We start from the raw sequence: 25,516 nt of genomic DNA on the forward strand, positions 1-25,516 counted from the left end.
AGCCATGCACAGCGCAAAGACATTAATGGCTCGCGATCGTAAAATCTTTGGTGCCAGTGGTACCGAACATGGCGAAGATTCTTTCCGCAGTTTATCGAATAATAATATAATCCTTTAACGATCCAGGGAAGGAGGGAAGGAGAGAGAATACACGTATCCTTTCACGTAACGAGGGCGCGCGCATCTTCCGCTTCCTTTCGCAAGATACCCACCGGCTTAATTACCGGGGTTATACCGGGTATACAATTTAATCAGATCGGCGATTTCGCCGTTGCGATAACGACGCACGATTTATAATACGGTTTCTCTTCCCCCCCCCCCTCCTCCTCTCCTCCCCCTCGCGACGCGACCGCACTCCGTTTTCGGCGAGGTTCCGGAGATCGACGAGCGAGAGACGTGCTCATTCTTGTTGTTCCTTCTATTGTTTATTGATTTGACGCACGCTCGTTTTGACAATTTACATGTGCGGTGGCGTATCGCGTGCGCCGAACGGAAACGACACGACGAGTTGTAAAAATCGACGTCCTACTCTCTCCTCGGAGTTCCTCCACCCCGTGCGACAGACAGCTGTCGTTCCCTCCTTCGCCCCTCTCCTCCCTCCCTCCCTTTCGAACCTGCTCCCGCGTGTCACTCGGAGCCGTAATTAACAAACATTCTAATGAATTCGCTATCCGGCTATCTTCATCTTCGCACAACGCAACTCGAATTACGAACACGATAGGGACGCGACGCGACGCGCGGTGACGCTTCGAGGCGCGCCTATAATCGAGTGTCCGCTTATTACGGACCGGGTAATAATTCCCGGTATAAAATTATCATTAAGATTGTCGCCGTACGCGAGCGGAGAACTGCCCCGCTCGTTATCTCGACAGGTTGCACGGATCGGGCGCGGCACGAGAGTAAAACAAACGGACGGACGGACGGACGGACGGACTCCTCTCGCAGCGTTTTTCAAATGGGAATGCATCGATAAAAAAATTTTATTGGTTTTCCCATTGGCCAATTACATCGACGACATTTAACTTTCGACTCTTCGTCCGTTTATTTCTATTGTAAATCAAATCGCAATTTAGAAAGGGGACGGACGCTCCAAGATTAACGTCCCGGAATGTCGATACAGTTAATCATCCATTGCATTTAACGTTGCAAATATAAGCATCTTTTGCTTTCTCTCTTCTCAAGTTTCTTGAAAGTAAAAAAAAAAAAAAAAAAGCAATCGCTAAGAGAATATTAAAATCAAGAGCGAACGGATACATACATTACAGATTTTATTTCGCATCGCGTGTCGAAAGCGTCGAAGCGACTCAACTCTCGACAGCCAGCAGTTTTTTCGTCTCGTTCCACGTCTTACCTTTCTTTCTGCAGACACACGGTACGATCGTAAATAACCACCCAATATAATAAGACATCACCGAATGGCTCAACACCTACGCGCTGATACCATCTTTATGGACATGACAGTCGGAAGTTGTATATTTTTTTTTTTTTTTTGTAGATCCACCAACGCGCATACTAGCCAACTGTATGTTGATTCGAGTAAGAGGCACTCGATTTCGCTGAAGAGATAATACGCGATACAGTACCTAATGTGAAGTGCAACCGCTCAATTAGTAAATTAATAATTAAACACATATAGATCGGTGTAGCGATAGAGAAAGATTAGGAGCGGAAAGGAAGAAGGCACACAAGTTAATGCACGCGAGTGCATCTCTTCGTTGCTCGTCGCACTTAAGTCCGCGCCTCCTCCCGTCTAATCCCTCGCTGATGTCACGCAAGAAAATTAGCGTCGTAGGTGCGGATTATCGCACGCATTATCCACGATTATACGCATTAACTGACGAGGGGGCGTCGCTTCGAAATCCAATTATCGCGTCACGACGTCGGGGGGAAAAAAAAAAAACGATATTTTCGCGACGAGATAGTCTTAAAACGTTTAGCCCGAAAGCTCGTTCCCTCTCTTTCTCCCTTTTTTCCTTTCCTCTCGCGCATCCGGTTCTCTTATATTGTACTTTTATCGAAACTCGGCGGCAGTAAAACGTGCCCCCGCACCCCCTCGTGCGACCGTTTCGCTCTCGCTCTTGCTCCCAAGCGCGAATCCGCGCGACTACGCCGCGAATCGAAACGCTTTGTCGCTTCGTCGAGTCGCAACAAAATATTCGCTCCTCGTGGCAATAAACGACGTCGTTAACGGCACACACGCTGTTCCCCTTCTCCTCGCACTTCTCTCACGCGCGGCCGTTACTACTGCCCTTTTATTGCCGGTAAATTACACGGTTTATTCGCCCGCGCGACGACCCGAAAGCAAACTATATAATTGAACGGTAGTTAAAACTGCGGTAGGTCAAGTTCCTCTTTTTTTATTCCTGAGACCTATCTGGCCTCGCTTCCTCCTCGTCGTTGCCCGTCGTCGCCTTTTTTATTTTCGTCCTCGCGATATTTTCTTCGTAATTAATCCCTATTTTCTCTCCTTTTCCTCCCCCCCCCCCCCCCCTCAACGCGAGGTAATCGATCTTATCCGCTGGCGCGAGTTCGATCCGGAAAGTGGTTTTAATTTAATTCCGCGGAAAATGCGAATTAATTTATGTCGCCGCGCGTGGCGATCTTCTCGTGCGACGTCCGATCACGTACGGAAATACGTACGAAAATTGCGACAATGCGCGCGATGCGTGCGTGTACGAGACGCTTGAATTACGCTGAAATTATGCCACCGGGAGCGTAATTAATTTCGATCGTTATCGCGCGGAATCGGGACGGTTCTGAGAAGAGGAGGCGCGCGAGGGAGGAGGAGGAGGCATGCTGCGACGTTTCTCCTTCTATTTCTTTCTCTTTTTCTCTCTTTCCCGCCTTTGCCTCTTTTCCCGATGGCACTTAAATATCGCAGGCGATAAAATTCACCACGTGGCGAAACAAAGTCGCGGACTAACGCCGGAGAGTAACGGCGGTGAGAGGACTCTCCTCCGTTGCGTTTGCTTCCCGCCCTCGTCCTTCCTCCTCGCGAATCCCATCGCGCCGCCGAAAGACGCCGTAAATTTTCAGTTTATAATCGTCGTCGATGCGAAATTACCGGAGACGAAGATTTCTCTCCGCAGCGAGACTCTTCTTGACCGTTCCCTCGTGTATACGGCTATTTTGTTACTTAATTCCGAGGCGTCCGAGTTGTATGTACAAAGCGGCGGCGCGGCTGGTGCGATGAGATCGATGTCTCCTCGCGATCGTTAAATTCGGAATTTAAGTGACACCGCCGCTGGGTGAAAACGTCGCGCGGTTTATCGCTTGTACCGCGCGCCTTTTTCCAGGTGAGATCTCTCTCGAGATCGCGAGCCGAGAAAAATTAGCAAGTGCACGGTTCGGCTCGTTAAAATCGGGCCGATGTTTCCAGACGAATCTCGTAACCAACACGCTCGTTGTCGTTCGCACGATCTTAATACAAATATAGAGAATTTCTCGTTTCTCTAGACGGCCGCATATGCCGGCCTGTCCGACCGCTCCGAGAAGGGGGTTCGGATTTAGCGTTATTTAGGACGTCATTAAGACGGAATTATTTCCCCGCTAAATAAACACAGATATTCGTGGCGAAACGAATTCGCGGCGGAGTCGACGCGAAACTTATTTGCACGCCGGCGAGGAGAAGAGGCGCGCTCGGTCCGAGGGCGAGAAGGGCCCCTGGCTCCTTTTATTGTTAAATAAATAATCAACTAGTTGTTCCCCGTGTTAGGCATAATTTATTAGCCTCCCTAGCACCATTGGGGTCCCTCTTCTCCCTCAAATTCTTTCCTCTCCGTTTCTCTCCGCTTCTTCGCTACCGCCTCCTTCTCCTCCAGCGCCTTCCGCACCTCCCGTTCGCTCGTTTGGAGCTCGCTCGGAGCATATCTCTCGTGCACGTTACCGACCGCAGACCGTTTATTCTTCCCTCTCGTCTTTTCTGCCTTTCTGTGATTTCTTTTTGCGCCGGTGGCTTATGCCGAGAATACGAGCTTGGTTCCCTCCTCCTCCCGCCGCTTTCTTTAATTGACAATCCACCGGCGTTCCCCGGCTCGGTTCCCCCAGGTGGGAACATATCGACATCCGCGGCGACATTGTATTGTCTTCGCGATTTTTACTCTCCTTTCTCTCGCACGGGACACCTCTCTCGCATATATATCTCTCACCGCGTGCACACGCGTCCCACGGGTAAATGCATGCACATGCGTACACCGCTGCTCCCCCACGTTCGGCTTCGCAGCTTCTTGCGATTTACGGATAACAACGGGGTCCATCCTGACCTGGGCGCCAAGAAGTCTCATTAAAGACGCCGTTCTTGTGAAACACTCGGAAAATAAAATTCCCGCGAAGAATTATCAGAAAACATTCCATGTTCTTTTTTAAATAATTATTTATTTAGAAATAAATAAATAAAGCCCGAGTAGAGAGTAACATGAGAGAAAATGACAGAAAATACGTTGACTTTACTAACACACAAAATTATGATAATTAATAAGAGATATGCAAAAAAAAAAAAAAATAAAATTATACGGAATGTATACCGAACGGTTGAAGTGTTCTTTGACTACAATTTGTAGTCGATGCTAAGACCGGGCTTCTGAGTTATAAACGTAGATGTAGAGGCCCGTGTCACGCGCGCCAGGAAGGTAGTTGCCCTGGTAGTTCCGATACGCGAGAGGATACCCAAAAAGCATACACGGCCGAGTCGGTCGGGTGCAACAAGAAACGGTATCCTCGGTCCTGTTACCACGCGAACGAGTGGAAGTTGAGCGTGTACGGAATGAAGAAGGATACAAGGAGCCCATGAATTATGATTTTGTCGGTCGGTTTTTGCAATATTGTTCTCTTTCGCTTTGGCTATCGTTCCTTTCCTCGGATCCTTCCATCGCCAAGCCGCGCCTTCGGCACTCACGAGTCTCCTCGACAGAGACCAACTTTTGTTCCGCTCCGAAGGTAATTAAATATCTGTGGTCCGGGCACGCCAGCCAGCCCAATGCGCTACCTTAACGATTGTCTCTGGGTCAGAGGTCAGGCCCAACGTAGACGTACAGACACTGCGCGAGCACACTTATGGCCTTCTCTCTTAAATGGGATATACTTATATATACATATGCATATATAACGCGCGCGCGAAGGAGAGAGAGAGAGAAAGAGAGAGAGAGAGAGAGAGAGAGAGGGAGGGAAGGAGGGAGGAAGGCAGAAAGAGAAAGAGAGAGAAAGAGTGATCAACCACCATTACCACCGATGCGGCTATACGAAGCGGCACGAAGAATAGCATGGGAATTATTATGCTTATTAAGGTGGAAAGTAATAAATTATAGGCGGCTAATAATGGGAACCACGAGAGGCGTAATTGATGTATGCAGAGGAAGTTGTTCTGGTCTGGCACCGTACGCTCTTCTCGGATATGCGTGTAAACATACACCTATGTTACACGTAATATTGTACATACATCGTGTGGAAAATATTTAATGGCGTAGAAAGGCCCTGGCTCTTACTTCCCTCCTCCCCTCCCCTCCTCTCTCTCTCTCTCTCTCTCTCTCTCTCTCTCTCTCTCTCTCTCTCTCTCTCTCTCCTTCACTCTTTCGGGGGCATTTCCTACACTGTGGCGTCATGGCGTTTAAAATTTGAAAACTAAACTGTTTACTATATGCGTGATACTACGGTGTGTGTGCCTCTTTTGTTCAATCTTCCGTTCTACCTGTGAAAAGAACCTGTGTAGGTTTCTCTCTTTTGCTCACAGGACGATAAAAGTGCCAGCTATTTATTGCTAAGCGCCATCATATAACGATTCCTCGAGATACGTCACGGCTGTTCGAGGGAGGGCAGGTTTGACACAGAGGTCAATAAACCGATTCTACTCTTAATTAAATCTAAGACAATGCCTCGCCCCCCCCCTCCTCGACGCTAATTAAAGCAAACAATCGATGGCAATAAAAACCGTCGAGACGCGAAATGAAAAGATGCTGTAAAAGCGGCGATTTCTAGGTTTATCGAGCTGCGAACGAGCATTTTTCGCCCTCGATCGATCACGCAATAATCATTAAGAGAAGGAAAACAATTAGACTTAATTAATTAATTAATTAATTAATTTTGTAACGTAGAAAATGGATAAGCAATAGCGAGAGGGTACTCGATCGCTTATTGATTCGCGTATAAGATAAGGTAGATGGAAAACGAGAAGGAAGAAAATAAAGAGAGTACGAGGGGAGGAAAAAAAAAAAAACAAGCGTGCCGCCGATATACGTGTGCGTACATAGTTTGCGCGATAATGGCTGCTCGCCGGGCGATATAGAGATAGCCTCGGTTAAGCTAACCTATCTCTCCATGCACGAGGAAGAGAGTAGGGTAGGAGGGTCGCCGGTTGGCAGGGTTAAGCATAAATCAATCAGTCTGCATTCAACCGCGCGAGCCGAGAAGAGGCAAACCACCGGCACGAACGTCTCGAAAGTTCACGGTAGGTGGACGTTCGGGACGTTTGTATCAACGTTTCTGTTTGCACTGCGAAATATTTACGTCCGCCATTCCCTGTCTCGCCAGGGGATGAAGAGTCGCCTGCCGATGAACCTACCGGTGTGTCACGACGGAAGGAGGCGCAAATGCGTTTTATTTTAAGATTTACATTCGCGTCCCCTCTCGCACTCTCCCGAGGGTCTCGGGTTGTATTACTACCGTAGCCTTGAAGCGACATCGATAATCGAGAAATTCGTGATTGACGACACCGCTTGCGTGACTGTAATGGCTCTCAATCGGGAGATCAGCCGTACCGATCAGCGCGGGAAACGATCTCGTCTCGTTTGTATCTCTATGTACCACGACAGCGGCGTCGGTAATTCGCGTTCCATTCGTAACGCAGACACCTACTCGGATCGCTGGTACCGGCGGCCACGTCCCGTCCCGTCCCGTCCCGCCCCGCTCCGCCCCGCCCCGCCGCCGTGCCGCATCGTCGCTCGCGGTAATAGGATTTCACGTGAGCAGCCTCCCAAGCAGCGGCGGCCGAAAATCGCAGGAGTTTACGTAGCGAGATGCGGTCGCCAGGCATGCAGGTTGCAGCGTCGGAGCATGGTGCGTGGGGAGCGGGGAAAAGAACGGGGGAGAGAACGGAGAGAAAAGGAAGAGGCCCACGAGATACAAAGAAAACGGAGAGACGTCGCTCGTGGCGTCGAGGAAAGTGGCGGAGAATAGAACGAACGGAAAGAGAAAGAGAGAGAGAGAGAGAGAGAGAGAGAGAGAGAGAGAGAGAAAGATAGTGAAAGGCACAAAGAGGCAGTGGCACGGGACAGAAGTTTCGAAGAGGGAAGGGAGAGAAGAAGAGAGACAGAAATCGAGAGAGACGTTGGGGCTCCTACAATTTTAATTAACCCGGTACCGGACACAGAGAACCGATCGCGATCGAATCGGGTGCACGATCTACAAGGAATCTACATAAGATCCTCCACTCGCGGCTACAACTCAATCCCCTCTTTATATTCCGCGCTCGAGGAGCCTTTTAATCGAGGGAGGTGGGAGGTGGGGGGGGGGCCTCGTCGGGTCCGCGCGCCAGACACCACGATGCACCACACATAATCTTCGCCGTTGGTCCCGCCACGGTTCCTCCTCTTATCTCGTCGAGGATCGAAGATAGTAGCCTCGCTGCCTCGCTAACTCCTCGCAAGCCGAGACCTCAGCAGGCTCATATTGTCCTTCGTACAGCATGTAACTTACCGGCGGTAATGAGAAAAAGAGAGATAGGGGTCTTTCCATCTTTCTTTCTTGGCTGCGAAATGTGCTTATTCCCTTCGTACATAACGAGTATTTGAACGTTAAAGGAGAATAACACACAATTAATTTTTAATTTAACACACAATTAATTTTAATAAAAAAAAAAGATGGGATTGTTAGTATATTAATATTTTTTTTTTAAAGCAGGATCTCTCTTGTCGCTATTATTCTTTTGATTTGAGGGGAAAACGACACGTTGAGCCACGCAAGAGAATGTTTCTTACGTCAAAAAAATCTAAAATAATTTAAAATTAAAAAGATCACGGAAAAAGAATAATAGATTATTGATAATCTTTCTTGAACATGTACACTCGATAAATCAACGCTCGTCAAATCACCTTCGGGCAGTTTTCATTTTATCATATCCGTCATGTATTCTGCCAACGCTAAACACCACCTAGCGCGCAATGAGGTCGAGCAGAGCTATCTTTTTAATAAAACCTTACGTTTGCGCCGATCGCGTCATCGCGAGCGAGTAAAAATCTACGTACGTGTCTCACGATATACATCAGCACGTTTACAAAACCCGAATCGTGGCGTGACGACAGAAAAAGAGAGAGAAGATAAATAAATGTTTCCAGATCTCCGGCATGTCTGCGCGTCGCGCTCTTTTTAGGACTTACGACGATGACGATGACTCTCTATGGTAGGAGCGAGCCGGTCGCGTGAAAAAGGCGTCTGACAAAGACGAATAATATCGATAATATTCCGCGACAAAGGCATCCCGTCCGGATATCGGCGGTAAAATCGACGGGCAGAAGCGCCGGGTACGCGTGTGCATTTGCGTACGAAGGCGCTCGGATCTCGTGCCGACGAAGATACGGATGCACCCATACGGCTGAAGGTCCGTAACACGATAGTGGCCGTATGTAAAACCATCTGGTGTAAAACGAGCTGCTGGCTCGTTCGAGTATTAAATCGGGTCTCTCTTGCTCTCTTTCCGATTACTTCCCTCGCGGTCCCCCATCGCCTCTGTCGTCGTCGTCGTCGTTGTTCGTCGTCGTCGTGGTCGTCGTTGACTGCCGTCGCTCTTTTTTTTTGTCCTTCCCTTTCTCTATACCGCAGCAGCGCCCTTTATCCGCCTCCTCCACCTCCTCCGTCTTCTCCTCTTTTTCCGGCCTCGCGATCGACTCGGCGCTGCTGGCTCCGAGATCTCCGTGTCCGGAACGCGCGTGCGGGATCCGTTAAGCCGACCAGCAATAACCGCCGCGCCGCGCATTCCGAGCTTAACGTCGCAACGCGCGTCAAATGAACTCGTTAGCGTTCACATGTCCGGCGCTCGCGAATCGGCTCCCCGACAGCTCGACCGAGCGTGTCTCTTCCTATTAAAATCCGCGCGCTTATTGGGCCGACCGAGGAGTCACGAAGCAAGAAAGAAACTTCTCAATCACGATGCCAATCGCTGGTTGCATGATGAATGAATCGCGGACTCAATCGATAAGAAAAAAGTTTATAAAAAAAAATACATGTGAAAATTGAAAGATCTTCGCCATATAGACACTGATGATATATTCGGGGGAAAAAAAAAAAAAAAAACAAAAAAAAACCTGAAGGTATACCGTAGCATACATCTCGCGCGTTATTACGGCACCTTTTCCCGTCGTATTTCTCACGCAGATGTCGCATGGTTTAAACGAAAATCCACGGTATCGTCGTTAGCGAGATGTCGAGAGTGCCGAAAAGAAAGCACGAATTATGCAAGTGGATCGTGCTCGTGCACATTGTAGCGAGGAGAGGGCATGGTCGTCGAGAACCATCGTTCGTTAAGTCGCCGCGTCGCGAGGGTGGCGGTGAACGGTGAGAGTGAGACGACGACTGGAGGGGGGGGGGGTGAGAGAGCGCAACACGAGGGGGCATCGGCCATGGGAGCGTCGTCGATTTCTTTTTATTGAATCTCCCTTCCTCGGAAATCTAACCATCTCCCACAAGTCGGTGAACGTGTGCACAATCGCGAGGAGTCGGCTTAAGCGCCGCCACCGCCATCGAGGTCGCGATGCCCGACATTCCTAACGTTAAGGCCGGCAAACGCATTAGTTAACGGCCCTGAAAATGACACTTTGTATCGGCTAATGGGTAATTAAAGTCCCGGGGTTACGTTTCGCTCGGAATTTATTAAACGCGCCGCTGAGGACGCGCGACTCCGGCCGGGTATGCTCGACTCGGCTGGGTATCGGATCGGCGCGTTTATGGGGATCCGCCACTTAAAACTTGCGAAAACGCAGATAAGGGACGCCCGTACGTCGAGTGCCTTGACCGCCCGTCTCCGCTGAAAATTGCGCGATACGTCCTCGTCGGTCAGTCCGGCTTCCAAGCCGAATCGAGAATTGCCGAGACGTGCGCGCCGAGGCTATATTCAGCGCTAAATATAGCAGTTTGATTTCGTGCCGCGAAATGTCGTTTAAACAAGGTTGTAATATATATCGATCGTAAATCTGCGATGCGAATACGAGATATTGATGATAATCGACATGGTGACATGTTGTTAAAGTAGAAGCGGATATAGCCGATCGATGACAGTTTGCGAGCGAAATTTGGACAATGAATGTGTGCGTAAAGAAACATAATTTTTCTTTCTTTCTTTCTTTTTTTTTTTTTTTTTTTTTTTAATTCGTCAATATTACGCCGAAGAACTGCGATCGCTCGGCTGAAATCAATTCGACTTGCGTGTCGTTTTACATAGCGCTTTTTATTCGTATATAATTCCTTCTCCACAATTTCATCTACGAGACACATTCGTAAATTCTTTACAATTACAATTTTTCGCAGATTTAACAATATACCGATGATACAATTATTATATATTAGCAACAACAACTAACGGCTACAATGGCAATTCACTTATATAATGATAGCATTAATAATATAAGAATACACGTAATGCGTACACGTGGCGCCATTTACGCGTTATCGTCGTTCCCATCGTAACGCGATTTTCTGCCAATGCGTCATTGCAAACAAATCGCGACGACACTCGATTGATATCGAGTAAACGGCTTGATGATTTACATCGAGATGCCTGTTATGTCATTAAGCTCACTTCAATTTCAATCCTGAAGCAATCTCCACGCCGTGAGAAACGATTCCGTGCCCCGACTTCTTTCTTCCTTTCTCTCTTTTTTTCCCTTCTTTTTCTTTGTCTGGCGTTCCGAGATCTCGCGACGAACATATTTAATAATAACGCCGGCCGATTTATCACGCGCGTTAATGAGAAAGAAGTCGTATGCTGCACGTCATCCTGCGCCTCGCCGGCTCGTCCTTAATGGGCCTTGCCTACATTCATCGTAAGCAATCTACGGTACAAACTCTATCTACGGCTACGGCTACGACAACATTTAAATTTATTCCGCGAGTCGTCCACGCGACACGCCCGAGGACGACATTTTTGCAGGCGATTTCTCACACCGGAGGGAAAAATCGCGCAATTTTTTGCGCAAAATATTTATGATTATCATTTTCGAGGCGCAACTTGAACAAGAATCAAGAATGATCGATTCCATAATAATAATGCATTCTATTCTATATTATGCAGATATTAAAATACTTTGCGCAAAGAAAAGCGTCAATAAATAATATCGAGACGTACGTTTAAAGTTAACATTAATATAAAAAGCGGGATCCATATAAATCATTTGCGTTTGGTGCTCGTTATCGCTACCTCCTTTACGCTACAGGTCTTTACTTTCGGACATCCAGCTCTCCCCGACTATTATCATTCCCATTTCACGTATCCATGGGATCTTGGCGCGGTACAAGCGAGTCAAGCGCAAAGGTTGAAGCGTGAGAGGGAGGCGACGCTGTAGATGAGGCTGGATAAAGAACGGGAGAGCGCGGGGCTCGGGGAGGAGTAGCGGGTCTCGTCGACGGGACAGGGACTAATGCCTCTTAATGTGGTTCTGGGAGAGCTGGAAGATAATGAAATTGTGGAGAGCGCCCTCAAGTGTCTTAAGAAAGCCCTGCCACTGACCTTTCTCGTAGTTGATTTGCCTCTCCTGCTGCCTCGCGTTGTCGGCCGCGACCTTGAGCAGGCCCTGGATATTCCTCAGCAGGGTCTCCGTACTCGAGACCGAGGGATCCTGAGCGCTCTGAGACACGGCGACCGCCGCCGAGGCTATCTGCGAATAGTTCAGAGCTTGGGGAGGACTTTCCGAGCCCGGTGCTGGCAATGGCAGGTTCTCCGGCACGTCTGACAAATCTGAAAGCAAAATTTTCACATTATCTCCTGGTGGAATCCTCGAGACGGACGAGGGAGGAGGAACGGTTTCGAGAAATATTCACCGAGGTGATGGATAAACACAAACGTTCTGTTTCCGTAACGCTCATTTTACGCGAAGATACCTCTCCGACGAGAACACCGCGTCGTTGTCGAGAGCAAAACGCTGATGATAAATTCGTGGCAACGAACGTCGAACAACGTCGTCCGACGTACGAGGGGGCAAGGCCTAAGACTTATGCGGCGTGCGTGTCTCGAAGTCGTAATCTCGCGACGACTACTTGTTACCCTTCGCCACTTTTTGATTTAACGTCAACGAGCGAATTAAATTCACGGATTAAACGGCTACACCGACGTGCTTCGGACGATTAGTCACGTCCTGCCTGGGACTGGCGACTGGCTGTTCGTCAGCTCGCTAAGAAATATCAGGGAGCAACGAAATAACGTTATCGGTGACCCAATAATATAATTTACAGATCACTCAATTATTCGCGTAATAAAATTCTTATTTAAAATTATGTCGAAAATGCTTGCTGAAAATTTTCTATAACGCCGATTCTAAGCTTGCTGCACTGAATCGTCAATATTATATTATCCGTCTCTTTGATCCGCTCGATCAAATCGGACCACCCGAGATTGGATTCGTCGTGACGTTTTCTCGGAAATGCGCTCTACACAAAACGTATTGACAGGTCTGGCATTCTGTCACGCTACAGAGGCATCCGCTCACGTGGCCATTTTGCTCCAACATCAGCGAGAGGAATCGCTGGGGGATCGGCGGAATAAAGGAGATGCCTTATGGCTATTGCCGCAGGATATCGAAGAGTGGCGGTGAGACAAGATGTCTGCGTGGGTTCTGAGCTTAAGTGATCGCTCGCAGTACCGGCCCACACCGTGGGCTTTAGCAGCCCGGCTGCTTTACGGCCAACGATACGTAGTTTATTGTATCGTCTTTTAATTATCTGTACGCACCTACAACGCCACTCGGCAATCGGTTACTTATTGCCATTGGCCGATTTAATGCTCAGCGCGCCTTCGGTGCCCGATCCACCGGCCGGCACCTTTTGATAGGGAAGTACGTCTCTCCCCTTCTTCTTCTCGATCCCTCGTCCTCCTAAAATCGCGCGTAATCCTTTTCTCCCTTTTTTTTTTTACCTTGCATTATTCCGAACGCTTATATCTCTCGAGCCATTAAAATTATCGGAACGAGAGTCACCAGCCATCCTTTTGAAATTTTTTTCGCCACGAAGGCATGCGAGTTCATCTCTCGTTTTTCGAATCTTTCAATGAGAGAATCAATGATGAGATCTGCGTGGCGAGAAAGACGGTTAAAAAAATTATCCAAAGCGTGCATTCACAATCGGCCGATATATAAGGCCGTCAGACTTGAGAAAAAGACTGCGCGTCCTGAAGCACAGATAATCAGAAGTGGGACAAGGAAGATTCGACAAGGAAGATCGTCACGTTTGAAATCGACGACGAATCCGCGGCGAAATCCGATTCCGAGAACGAGAGTGAGAGATAGTGGCGCGTCTCATTAAATCAGAACTGCATTCCACGAGCGTGTACACTCCCACGGGCGTTCGATGTGGTTCTACTTCGATCACCCGCGAGCACCGCACCATAGGTAGGATGTACCCATGTATTGCGAGTATACGACACACGCTGCGAGACACGGATTTGATTCCCCTCTCTCGTCGCACACGACCCGCGCCCGAAATTTATACGTCTAACTTGCGCCTTTCGTGGAATATACAGGCCCCACTAATTCGGGAGTACACGCGGGATATCCCCTAATTTTGCTTGCGGTCCCCGACGTTTTCCAACCAGCCTCCGGCGGCGTGAGGACCAAATGGCGGATAATCTTGCGATTTCCGCGAATTCTTACGATCTGGTATCGTCGCCCCCGTCGAGAGTGCCATGTACCGTGAATCACTCGTGATCGCGCAAGGCGCGCTTTCTCCTAACGACTCGACTCCGATATATTAAATCGCGACCCGACAGAAGAATTAATTAAGACAACGCCAGACGATCAAACGCATCTCCCGTTTCTTTTTTTTTTTCCTCCCCTTCCTCGTAAGAGATGCACTCGTGTTGCGGAATCGATCCCACATGGTGGATACGCGACCCTCGGGCCCCATTAATTGGCCCGGCCAATTAACATGCCGGCGCGACAATGGCCGAGTAGATTAGAAATCAAAACGATTATGACGCTTCGCTGAATCCGGAGCGCCGGAACAAGACAGGGGGGGGGAGGGGATAGCGGTACAAAGCTCAGACGGAGATTCGATCTCTCGATCCATCTTTCATTAGAAAAATGAAACTAAATACCGAAGATGCGAGTCTAATGATCGCTTTGCCCTGGCAGTGATGCTTCTTACACGGATACCGCGCACTTTCAAAATGATCACCAGAGAGGACCAAATGGCGGATAATCTTGGCCATTCATTGTCATCAAAACAAAACGACGTATCCTATAAATGAATTACGAAACGGTAATTACACTCGGCGTCTCCGCGAGATATTAGCTTTTCGTTCAATTCAAAGTAATTAAAAACGCTCGGATTTACATGTGCGGTTTGGCAACCGCTGCAGCACAAGTTTCTTAGAGCGCGATGGAAGACGTATCCCGAAGCGTCCCTCGCGCTCTCTCGGTAGAAATGATGGATGAGAGGGCTTGACCTGCCAGTCGTCTAGAAGAACTCGTCTTTAAACGCGGCGTGTCCAGCAAAATCGATATAATTATTTCACAGGCACGAATCCTTCTCTCTCTCTCTCTCTCTCTCTCTCTCTCTCTCTCTCTCTCTCTCTCTCTCTCTCTCTCTCTCGCTCTTTCTCTCTCCTGCGAATCGAAATCGACGTTCGTCGAATGTTAAAACCGAGAGAACGCGTTTTATCATTCGGTTTTAATTGATTGCCAGGCGAACGATCTCTTTCGAGCCGATCGCTTTATCAGAGATGCAAATGGCCGACGACTCGCCGATTGTGAAACGCACGGAAACGTACCTTCGTCCTTTTCATTGTCGTCCTCGAGGTCCTCCGACAGATTATCGTCCTCCTCCTCGTCGTCTTGAGAACGATGCGACGCGCCTGCCTCGCTTCCGGATTGCTCGCCCACGCTTCCGCTTCCCGCTGTTTTTGAGAGATTTAGAACCGGGCTGTGACCGTTGGAGGAGCCTGAAAACGCACGGACATTGCGACAAAATTAATTAACGATATAACTCAGAGTGACATTTCGGGCATTTCCCGCGGACGTATCGAGGACATATAAAGGTACATCCTATCCCGCGTACGATGTATATCAGAATCGGATTGACATCGCAACCGTGTATCCACTCGGACTCCACGATAACGGCGTCAATCTTTCCCGGAGAGCCGTTCGGTTACGAGAAGAACGAGAAGCGCGTCCATCGACCAGGACTGACAAGTTGATGGATTTTATTTGCCGCCGCGCATCCCCCGTTTAGACGAGAACAAGCGGACGATTCACCGATCCCGAATCTCTCACGTCCCGCGCCCCCACACCCTCGCCCGATGTGTGCGCGACCACCTCTTTCTCTTTCCGCATCCCTTTTTCCTTGCCCCCGATCGTCTGAGCGCGCTCGCGCGCGTATTTGATATCCCAGTATTTTAATCCTGACATAGATAGATACTGTTTGGGCAACGGTCGTCGGCGCTGACGCATTGCTCCGGGGCCACTCGTGATCTCACGAGTACTCGGAACGGATACTACGTGTGTATTATGGCCGTGGGTAGGGACCTAGGCTTCGACACATACACACGCGCACCTCGTTGAAAGAGAAAAGGGTCGCGGTTTTCTCGGCTCGTCCCTAAGCGCGGATCTAATGAATATCGTACATCCTTTACGTTAAATTGACTTCTCTCACCGGCCGACCGCCGTTCGGAAGACTGGGAGTTCTCGATCGAGAGATTCACGGCGGCGAGAGCCCGCTCTTGCGTGAAACGTGATTTCGACATTCTCACGAATGTAATTGTGCGCGCGCTAAAATATGCAAATACGATCGACCTCTGCGCGAGCAGGCATTATTTGACAGGTCGAAAAATGCGAAACGTAAGCGGAAATCGTAATATGTCCCGGGCGCGAGGTGGGCCCGTCGCGGGAGATAAAGAGTTCCATCAGGCGGATTATAATATTATAGGGAATCAGAAGGAGAGATGGGGTCGCGGTCCAGGACGTAACCCGATATCGGATTTAAATCCTCGGGAATCCTAAACGTCCGGGACGCTCCGTCGCTCCGCGGACACACACGAGCCACAAAGAATGAAAAGATAGAAATGCAGAAAAGAAAAACGATCACTCCCGGACTCACGGACCGTGTGCTGTGCCGTGTCGCGGTCAAAAATCTTTCTGCACCGCTTGACACTTCGAATCCGCATCGATCGACCGTGTTCCCCCGGAGGAACTCTGACGATTAAGGCTCTCGCATTACCGACTTAATCCAAGTGACAGGCGCCATAGCAGGTAGATTGGAATACGAGAAATGGCATGAGAAATTGTAAACCCACCACGCGATATAACTAACTTTTCTATTCTTTTAGAATAAAAATTTTTTTATTACACAAATTTATCATTTTTTTATATCGCTTAAGGAAACTTTAAGTTTCTATCGGCTTAATTAACTGCAATATTTGTATGTAACATGTAAAAATTATTAAATGCAAATTGTTAAGCCGAATCATTGATTAATGGACAAAGGATAAGTCACGCGACAACACTTAATGCACTTTTTACGGAATTTTTTCGGTGAAGCCAAAGCTGCGTAATTAAACTCGAAGTAGCATGCGTTTACTCGCTTGTATAGTCTTACCATTGTGCGAGCTGAGATCCCTGGGTTTGTGGTCCAAAGCCAGCGCTCTCTCGGCGTCGCCCCTCTCCTCGCGGAGCCTGTAACAGAGAAGGAGAGAGAAAAGAAAGGTTTCGTATTAATCTGGGGGATTTAAATCGACCGAGCGCGCGGAGGTAGACTCCGCCGCTACGTAGGGTATTAATTAAATAATTATTCTAGTCGCTGGGCAAGGGATCGCGCGTAGGAAGATAAGTACCGGTCTCACACCGCGCGACGGTTTCCCGTCGTATCATTGTACACCGCGCATTATCGTCCTTAATCGCCTCGTCCTCCGCGACACACATCTCGCATTTATTTAACCTGCGAAGATGATACGAGGAAAAATCACGCTTTACCTCGCCAACGGACAAATTTATTAAATTCACTCAAAGATATTCCCGAAGTAGAACCTCGCAAACGGAAAAGCGGATTTGTAAAATAGAGACGAGGATTTGTGCGCTCCCTTTTTTTATGTTTCCACTATTTCCTCGGGGCATTTCCCAGTTTATGAGATGCCGTCGTTCGTTAATGCGGCACCGCGGCTTTTCCGTTCCCGCGCCACGAGAAACTTTTAATCTTAGCTTTATATTGTTTGGCACTCGTTTGCCCCCGGGTACCATCGTGGCGCTTATCCCGAATCGTTAAGATTTCTGTCTCGATGCTGCGGTCCGCATTAAGAAGCGAGCGAGGATTACGAAATCGGCCAGTTCCCATCGTAAAGTCATAGTAAACGGAGAATGAGTAAGATAAAAGCTTCGTACGAAATTACATTTTAACGTTGTTTCTCCAATCACGAGAGTAAATCGATCTATTTGATCGATCATTCGCAGATCGCAGTTGATAGGATAATTAAGAATTATCAGCACTGTCGCGAATCTAATCGATGCGGTTCCTTCTTCCAGAAGATAGTATTATTTCGTTGCAGAGAGAGAAAATAATTTTTGGGCGACAAAAATTTTGTACTACAAGCACTTTGGCCGAGGGACAGATTCTTTAATCGCGCGTAAAGAGTTGAGGGCGAGGGCGACCCTTCGCAGCGTTGCCGTAGAAAAAGAGGGATATGCCCGCCGATACTACGGCTTTTATCGCGAAGTTTATGGCGGAGGTTATCCACGTAGTCGCGGATTTATTTTGCAAGAAGCGGTGGCAAAGAAAAAGAAAGGGGAGGGGGGAGGGCAAATGGATGTGTTCCTCAAGTGATTAGATTCTTTCACCGCACCGTATCCGTTTCTCTTCGTTCATTCTCTCTGCTATCTTTCCCACTCTTTAATTCCTCTCTCCTTCTCTCTTTCTCTTTCTTTCCCACGCACCTCTTTCTTTTTTCTCTCTTCTCGTACTCGACTCGCCAAATTATTCTCCCGGGTATACTTTTTCCGGCTTCCACGGGTTGCGGTTCAGGGGAGGGAGAGCGGGCGACTCTTTCGCACCTCGAATCGAACCGCGGACCATTAAGTAAGAAGTTAATATCATTAAACATAATATTGGGCGCATCTGGGAGCCGCAGAGCACTTACCGACCCCTGCGTCCACCCCCGGACCCCCTGCTCACTGCCACAAAACTCTCCTGTCTCAGACCCATGCTTCGTTTCTGCACCACGAACTCGGTCCCCCACACCCTCCATCACCCCCGTTCGTCCCACTGCAACCGCTTCGCTCCTTTTCGCCTCCCTGCTCGCCTCCCGGCTCTCTCCCTACCCTTAATTTTTTAATGAGAAAATGCTTTCAAAGAGCCGGAGAGAAATACTGTGTCTACGAGCGATAAGTTACGGCAGTGTTAAGGGAAACGGAGAGAGCCTTTATGTGCGCATCTCGCAGGCCGCAAAAATGTAAAGATTCCCGACTTTGGGAAGAGTCGGGAAAAGGATAGGTATTTCATCCTTAGTGACTGAAATCGCCAGATATTACAGAAATCTAAGTGTAATAAAAAGAAAAAAAAAACAAGGAAAAAATGGGGAGTTCCATTGAGCATAATAATAACTTTGCGAGACATCGCCATTGGGCGGTCGTACACCGTAATGAATTAATTTCGATAATTAAATTTTAATTGGTAATACGAGTCCATTAAGACGCAGCGGCAACCGGCTTGATCTTATTCCTTTCGCGCAAACCGCACTCTTTTACGACAAGGTCGTCGATAATCTGCGGAGGTGAGAACGGAACGGAAACAGTCGGGAAAAAGTCGAAGAAGCGAATGGAGAGAGAGAGAGAGAGAGAGAGAGAGAGAGAGGGGGGGAGTGAGACGGAGAGAGCGCGCGCGCGAGTCGATTCATTTAGTTGTCGTGGCCTCGCAATAACCGGCAACGAACCGAGGTTATTAAATTTGTAATTAGTCGAATATTACGTTCGACGTCGCGGCGCTCTTCGTGTCTACACGTCTACGATTACGGCGCCGCGGCGTCCGCGCCGTGCGTATCCGCGCGTGTACGTGTGCCCGTGTATTCGCGTGTGCGAATACGTTAATACGGGTTTCATTATGCGCGCGTAATACGGCTCCTACGCTCACGGATCTCGACGATACGCGAATAATTAGTGATCGCGGCCCTACCCTCAGCCGGGCGCAGGTTGCCTCGTGTGCGGCGGAGAGTCCGTTTTCTCCGACGGAGGAATAACGAGGCGCCGTATCCACCAGTCGAAATTACAGTCTCGTTAGCCGTGAATGGGGAGGGGGAGAGGGATGTAGCCGAACGTTTATATTAAATTCGGTTCTGCGTCGTCGCAATTATTAATTCGTTGATAAATAATCGCCCCGGGCTCGCCCACGCTTTGCGCTTTGCGCGAAACTAATAAGCCGCGCCGAAAACGCGCGCGCGCGCGCGCGCGCGCCCTTCTGTATCTTTAGCTTTAATTTTGAGACGGTAATGACGGACACCGCGGGGATTCTCTATCCGACCGTTCAGAAACGGCCGACACGAACAGCGGGAGTTCATTAAGAGGCGGCGTGGTTTCGTAGAGACCGAGCGAGCGAGGCGACCGAGGATTCTAGATCATTTTGCGAAATCGGATCGCACTCGCGAGTCCTCACGGGATGGAAAATCGCTCGCCGTTACGCGATTCTAATGGATGGCACAACGCCGTCGTATTCGATAATGCGAGTCCTCCTTCCCTCGTGAAGTCTCTCCTTCTCTCGGTCATATTTTTCCGATCGGCATTCCGGGGAGACGTATGTTTTTTCGGCCGCTTTGACGTTTTCGATCAAAACGGGACGCGCGACAAACAATGGGGAGGGATTTCCACGTCCACCAAACGCATCGTGCGCATAACGCATCCGATAATGACGATAGCAATTGTAATTTCGGCACGACAAAGGGCCTCTGTAAAATGGCGAAGGTATGTCCCCGCGCTCTTCGATCCGGGGCGACCGTCCAACAGCTTTTTTAATAAACGATGCACGTGCCATCGGCGTTCCAGCATTCACATACGCCAATGAATTTTTATCACGACGCGTCGTCGCATGTCGCGGCGTGTAAACATTTTTTTTTTTTACCCTAAATCGCGAATCCCCAATTATTCGCGCGTTTATCCCGTTATCGAGTAACGGGAAGCCCGAACGTCGTAATACCGATCGACACACTATTACATTCATAACTGCTGCCAGGCGAACGAGACGAAAATATTTTTAGGGCCGCTAATTGAAATGAAAATTTTAATCACCGTCCAAAAAAATTTCAGCCTACTTTGCATACGATAAATTCTCAGAAGATAACATTGAAAATAATTCGCCATTTTTGAATTAAACAGTTTGCCGAATTAAGAGATACGCCGGTTAGTCTGACGTAATTCTCTTTGTTAATTCCGTATACAAAATTAATTTCGTTAGAAAGGCGAAACCTTTCCTCCTCACGCGCGTACACGTCTCGAGGGTCGCCTCCTCGTAGATATTTCGTCCAAGTCGAAATAATAAACGACCTGGATCTGCGAGGAGGGTTGTAACGTGATCCAGAATGCGCGCCTCTGCGAGTCCGGAGCGAAAATTCCACCCTTAGGGCCGTGACATTCGAGGCGAAAGGGGTTCCGCGGCTCTCGTAACGAGTGTCCTCGTTGCAGGCGCAACGCGATCTCGAAAGGACCACTTCGCACTGCAATTGTAAAACAGTGTTTCTGAAGAGCCACGTCAACGATCGTGCGAGCTACGACACGACAGACGGCATCGAGATCTCAGCTCCGTTAAATTATTCAATTACGAGTCCTAGATACAATTTCGAGCTCGCGTCAATGTAGCGGAAATACGGATCTAATTCAAACAAATGCAAGGGCAAAGTGGGAAAAAATGGGAGACTTAATTCGAGAATGCGGCGAGACCATAAATTACTCCGGGAGATTCCCCGTTGACGTGGTACAAGCGTCGAAACTCCGGTTCCTTCGCACGAAGGGAAGGCGAATCGTAGGGCGATGGACTCGAATTACAAACGATGCCGTCGCCGACAAAAAGGGCCGGGCGTCCTATTATCCTCTCTGTGTTCTCCGTCAGATCCTTACAGATATTATCCAGCATATCGCGAAAGACGGACAACATTTATCAAACCGTGGGCAACCCGCGAAAAGCCCTCTCTCGGATTCAATCAGCGGATGCCTAACATTCCACGGACGTCAATAGGATGGCTGAAGTAAGACGTTTGATCCTCTGACATTAATTTCTGATTTTCTTCGATTCCACCTCGCGGTTTTTCCCCCGATGAAAATTAATCCCGCTCGCGTGCCGGGAGGCGCCTTATTCGATTATAATTGCGCAAACTTTAATTCCACGTTGTCGTAAATAATTAATATTCCTCTCCTCTCGTTCGTAAACAACCGTTATGTATTCATCGCGAAAAGTTTCAGCGGATTCCTTGACACAAAACAAGAAAAAAATTTTTCTCGTAAACACAGATCCGATCCCTCGACGATGGCATCCGTATACGATATTCGTATAGTATGCCAGCGGTATTGAATAAACGCTGAATGTATCTCTAATAAACACTTCCCCGCTTTGGAATTTGTCTATCGGAAAATAATCGCCGGTATACGGTTAACAAGCGCTATCGCACACAAAATCCATAAACATCATATCGGCATTTTCGAGCCGGATATAGGTACCAAGTAACTGACATACTGCACCACCGCTGTGCTTCCGCAGGACGAAGGAACAGTCGCAGAAACGGCACGCAATTGAAACAGCCTTATTACGTTAAAATAAAAAAAAATAAAATAAAATAAAATAAAATAAAAAAAAAACGATACGCGACATTCGGCACATTTTTTTACGTCGTCCGTACCGAGAGTGCCCCCTCTGCATTTTTCAAATTAGTTCTCACTTCTTCGGACCCTCGTCGTTTTGACTGATAGATCCGAGCAGCGGTTACGACGCAATCGTACACAGGCTACCGTAGCTAACTCCATATCAATCCGCGTGTATTCGCCCTCGCGCCTTTCCGCTCGTAACGAGTCATGATAAATGACACGAGGCCCGCCGACGATTGAGATTAATTTACCAGCGTGCGTCTCGCGATTGACTTTGACGGCTGCAATTCCGAGGTGGTTGCCGCGGCGGAAATCACGCCGCTCTCGCAGCCTCGCGAGGATTCTATTCAGGCCTCTCCTCGATCTTCCGCGATTCTCCGAAATTGGCTCGATCATTCGTACACAAGGCGTACAAGATAGATAGGGCGAGAAGAACAAAGAGGCGCGCGTTTGGAAACTGATCTCGGCCGTGGAGTCGGAATTATTTCGAGAAATCGATGAGCGCGCGGCATCTCTTCCTCCTTTGAAAGGAAGAGAAACGGAAGATCGGCGGCGGCGATGGCAATGGTCCCTCCCTCCCCCTTTCACTCTCGACGAACCGGGCTAATTATGTATCCCTTGCGGGACCCCCGCGGACAGGAAATGAGACTCGCCCCAAGAGTTCCTCTATTCCGCCCCGTGTATATACGTAAAAGGATACGTTCACATCCACGCGAACGGCGCCCCGCGATATACGTGCGTACCCCCGCGCGACTCGAGGCTGGGGGGGGAGGGGTTTGAAGTGAAAACGCAGTTGGATTAAGCCCGGCCGAGGGGGATCAGATACGACAACGGCGATAACCTCCGACTTTATCCTCGCGCGGGACAGCGGTTTAATTAGACGACGCTCGAGATTCGCCTAGAAATGTTGATTGAGCTAAATTGTTTCCTCGGGGGCATGCACGCCCCCGTCTTCGACGTCGCCCGCGTTTTCCCTCTCCCGGACCGTGGGATATCTACCTACGCGTTCCGGGGGTGCTAAGGAGACAATGCTGATTAAGCGACGAGATAACCGGCTGTTTAGTCAAACGACTCCCGGACCGTTTCGACGGCCTGGGTCGTTCCGCCTTCGGATTTCGGTCGGGTCACGGAACCTTGTTAATTCATTCCATAGAGGACGATCCTGCCGGGAGAACTTAACATGAATTCGGTCGGGATGGTCTCTTCGCTACGAGGATGCTGAATACTCACATTCATTTTGCATTAATACTACAAGAGGATAAAATATACAAATATATAATACAAATATCATCGCTCCCTGCCAGTCGCTGACGACGTTGATGACACGCGGATGAGAGCGTTAATACGGACGGTCGTAACTTTGCGAGGTGTTTAAAACAGGATGACGGGTGAAGGGGGAGGGGGGGGAGAGGACAATCTTTCCGTCATCGGTCCACCGAGAGAGTCCGCGAGAGAGTACATCGTAAGCATTAGCGTCCGACCGGCAGTTAGAGTGGAAATAGCACGATGGGGTGTAAATGGCGGCGAGAGATCCGAGACGATGTTATCTCTCTTTCTCGGTTAAACGCGAACCCACGCAAGCTCGGAATCGCCGTTTCCGCTCGCGGTTCCACTCGTCCTCGCGTGTACGCACGCAGCGGCCAGACTCGGTCGTTTACACGTACTCCTACATGCGAGATAAGGAGCCCGGCTTAATGTTATGCGCCTCGACAAAACGCCTCGACATTTCACTGGCGTGTACTCGAAAAATCTATAATCAACCTTTTGAAATTTTCCGCCGGCGAGATCGACGATACACGCACGTGGAGCGCCGACACACCGCTCGATCTGATTTCGAGCGTATTACACAGCAGACGTAGATTAACTTGAAGATCTTTGTAGAATATATAAGAACAAAAAGGACTGCTTGTTTCGTTCAAAATTTAATAAATACGAACGAGTTGTACCATGGGAATGCTACATTTATAATAAAAATATATCGATGGGAGTAGTCCAGAATAATATGTAACGTTACCTCCTGTTAATATTTAATGTACTGTACAAACGACTGGACAGAGCGATAGCGTCAGCGGAGAACATATTAGGTTTCCGTAATAAAGTGTAATGCGTAAGACAAGCCCCGAGTAGAGAAGCTCGTTAACAGATAGCACTTTGAGTGCACCGGCACTATGCGTCATACATCAGAAATGACGTTCGGGGGTATGCGAAGTAGGGGTGCCTAGAAAGGGTCTGAATTATGAAACGGACCCGTCCGATTCTCGAGGAATGTACCTCGCTGTTGTCTCCACGTGTATATGTGTGTGTGTGTGTGTGTGTGTGTGTGTGTGTGTGTGCGCGCGCGTGCGTGCGTGCGTGCGCGTGCATGCGTGTGTGCGTCTTTGTATATCCGTGCCGTCCGTATGTACGAGTAGCTTAAGCAACGCGTAACACGGCCAATTTGTATTTTAACGAACCGCTTTTTATACTCGCCGCTTTTACGGTCTCTCGTAAAAACACTAGCTGTGGAAATGAGAGAACACCGATCGCGAAACTACGATCGTTACCCGATTCGTTCGTTTCTCTTCCCGTATTATTTAAGGCATATCGGAAAAAAAACCATCGCGATGCCGAGGAACATGCTGGCATGCTCCGTGACCGCCGTCTTTAACCACCTCCCTTATCCTCTCTCCTCCCCGGCTCCGGCGTCGTTTCACGGATGTGAAAGGGCGGCTTTCTCGCCGCGGCTGATCCACCCCGCGTTCCATCCATCGTCCGCGCGAAAAAGCCTCGAGAGCATTTTTCAATTCTCCGCGAAACTTTACGATAGGCATCTTCCCCACGAGGAACGCACCCGGTCCGCGCGCGCGAGAGAAACATTTGTACATAAATCTGAAAATTATGACCTCCGCGCCCTGCCTCCGTGCGTCCTGCGCCTCGCGCCACCCCATCGGGAAGCAGTATCGGGGGCATATGCCTGCGAACGCGTAACGGAGAGATAACCGCGGACCAACCCCTCGGTCTGAACGCGACTGCGGACGCGCGGACGCACGCACGCACGCACGCACGCACGCACGCACGCACGCACGTATGAGACTGCAATCTTGGATACGTGTGCGTCGCGACGCGTTCTCGTTCTATCAACGTTGCCCATAAAGGCAGATATAAATTAGAATCAGTGGAAAATAAAAATCACTTTCCAGCAATGGGAAAACCGGGGGTTCCGCGGATCGTTCGATTAAGGACTATCGATGGTCGTTACGGGATTTCTCTTCTCCATAGGCGATAGGAAAAAAAAAAAAGATACACAGACAGAGATCGGCGGGGACGAGAGGGGGCAGAAAGAAAGAAAGATAGAGCGTGATGGGGCTTATCGCGGTTTCGGATGGAGTCAATCTGCGGGAGCTTTCACGCCGAATCGTCGGGGTGTTTTTATCCCAATCCCAGTCCCTCGTGGATTATTTTACGTGCCCTAACCCGCCACTGTTCCGTACCACTTCTGTGTCAAAGTAACCGGAGGAGTC

General features: G+C 48.9%; 1 protein-coding gene across 4 annotated transcripts in view; it reads right to left on the bottom strand.

The window, feature by feature from the left end:
- Positions 1–25,516, bottom strand: part of dac (dachshund family transcription factor) — a 186,063-nt gene that overhangs the window by 52,017 nt on the left and 108,530 nt on the right. For all 4 annotated transcript variants that reach the window (XM_011649960.2, XM_011649959.2, XM_011649957.2 and 1 more), the window contains 3 exons: positions 16,783–16,859; positions 14,960–15,130; positions 11,708–11,935 (listed from right to left, as the gene is read on the bottom strand). In XM_011649960.2, coding sequence (XP_011648262.2) covers positions 11,708–11,935; positions 14,960–15,130; positions 16,783–16,859 — 476 coding nt within the window. The remainder of the gene's footprint in view (positions 1–11,707; positions 11,936–14,959; positions 15,131–16,782; positions 16,860–25,516) is intronic.

The sequence above is a fragment of the Pogonomyrmex barbatus genome, unplaced genomic scaffold (genome assembly GCF_055798465.1).
Source record: "Pogonomyrmex barbatus isolate J1 unplaced genomic scaffold, ASM5579846v1 scaffold1, whole genome shotgun sequence".
Lineage (NCBI taxonomy): Eukaryota > Metazoa > Arthropoda > Insecta > Hymenoptera > Formicidae > Pogonomyrmex > Pogonomyrmex barbatus.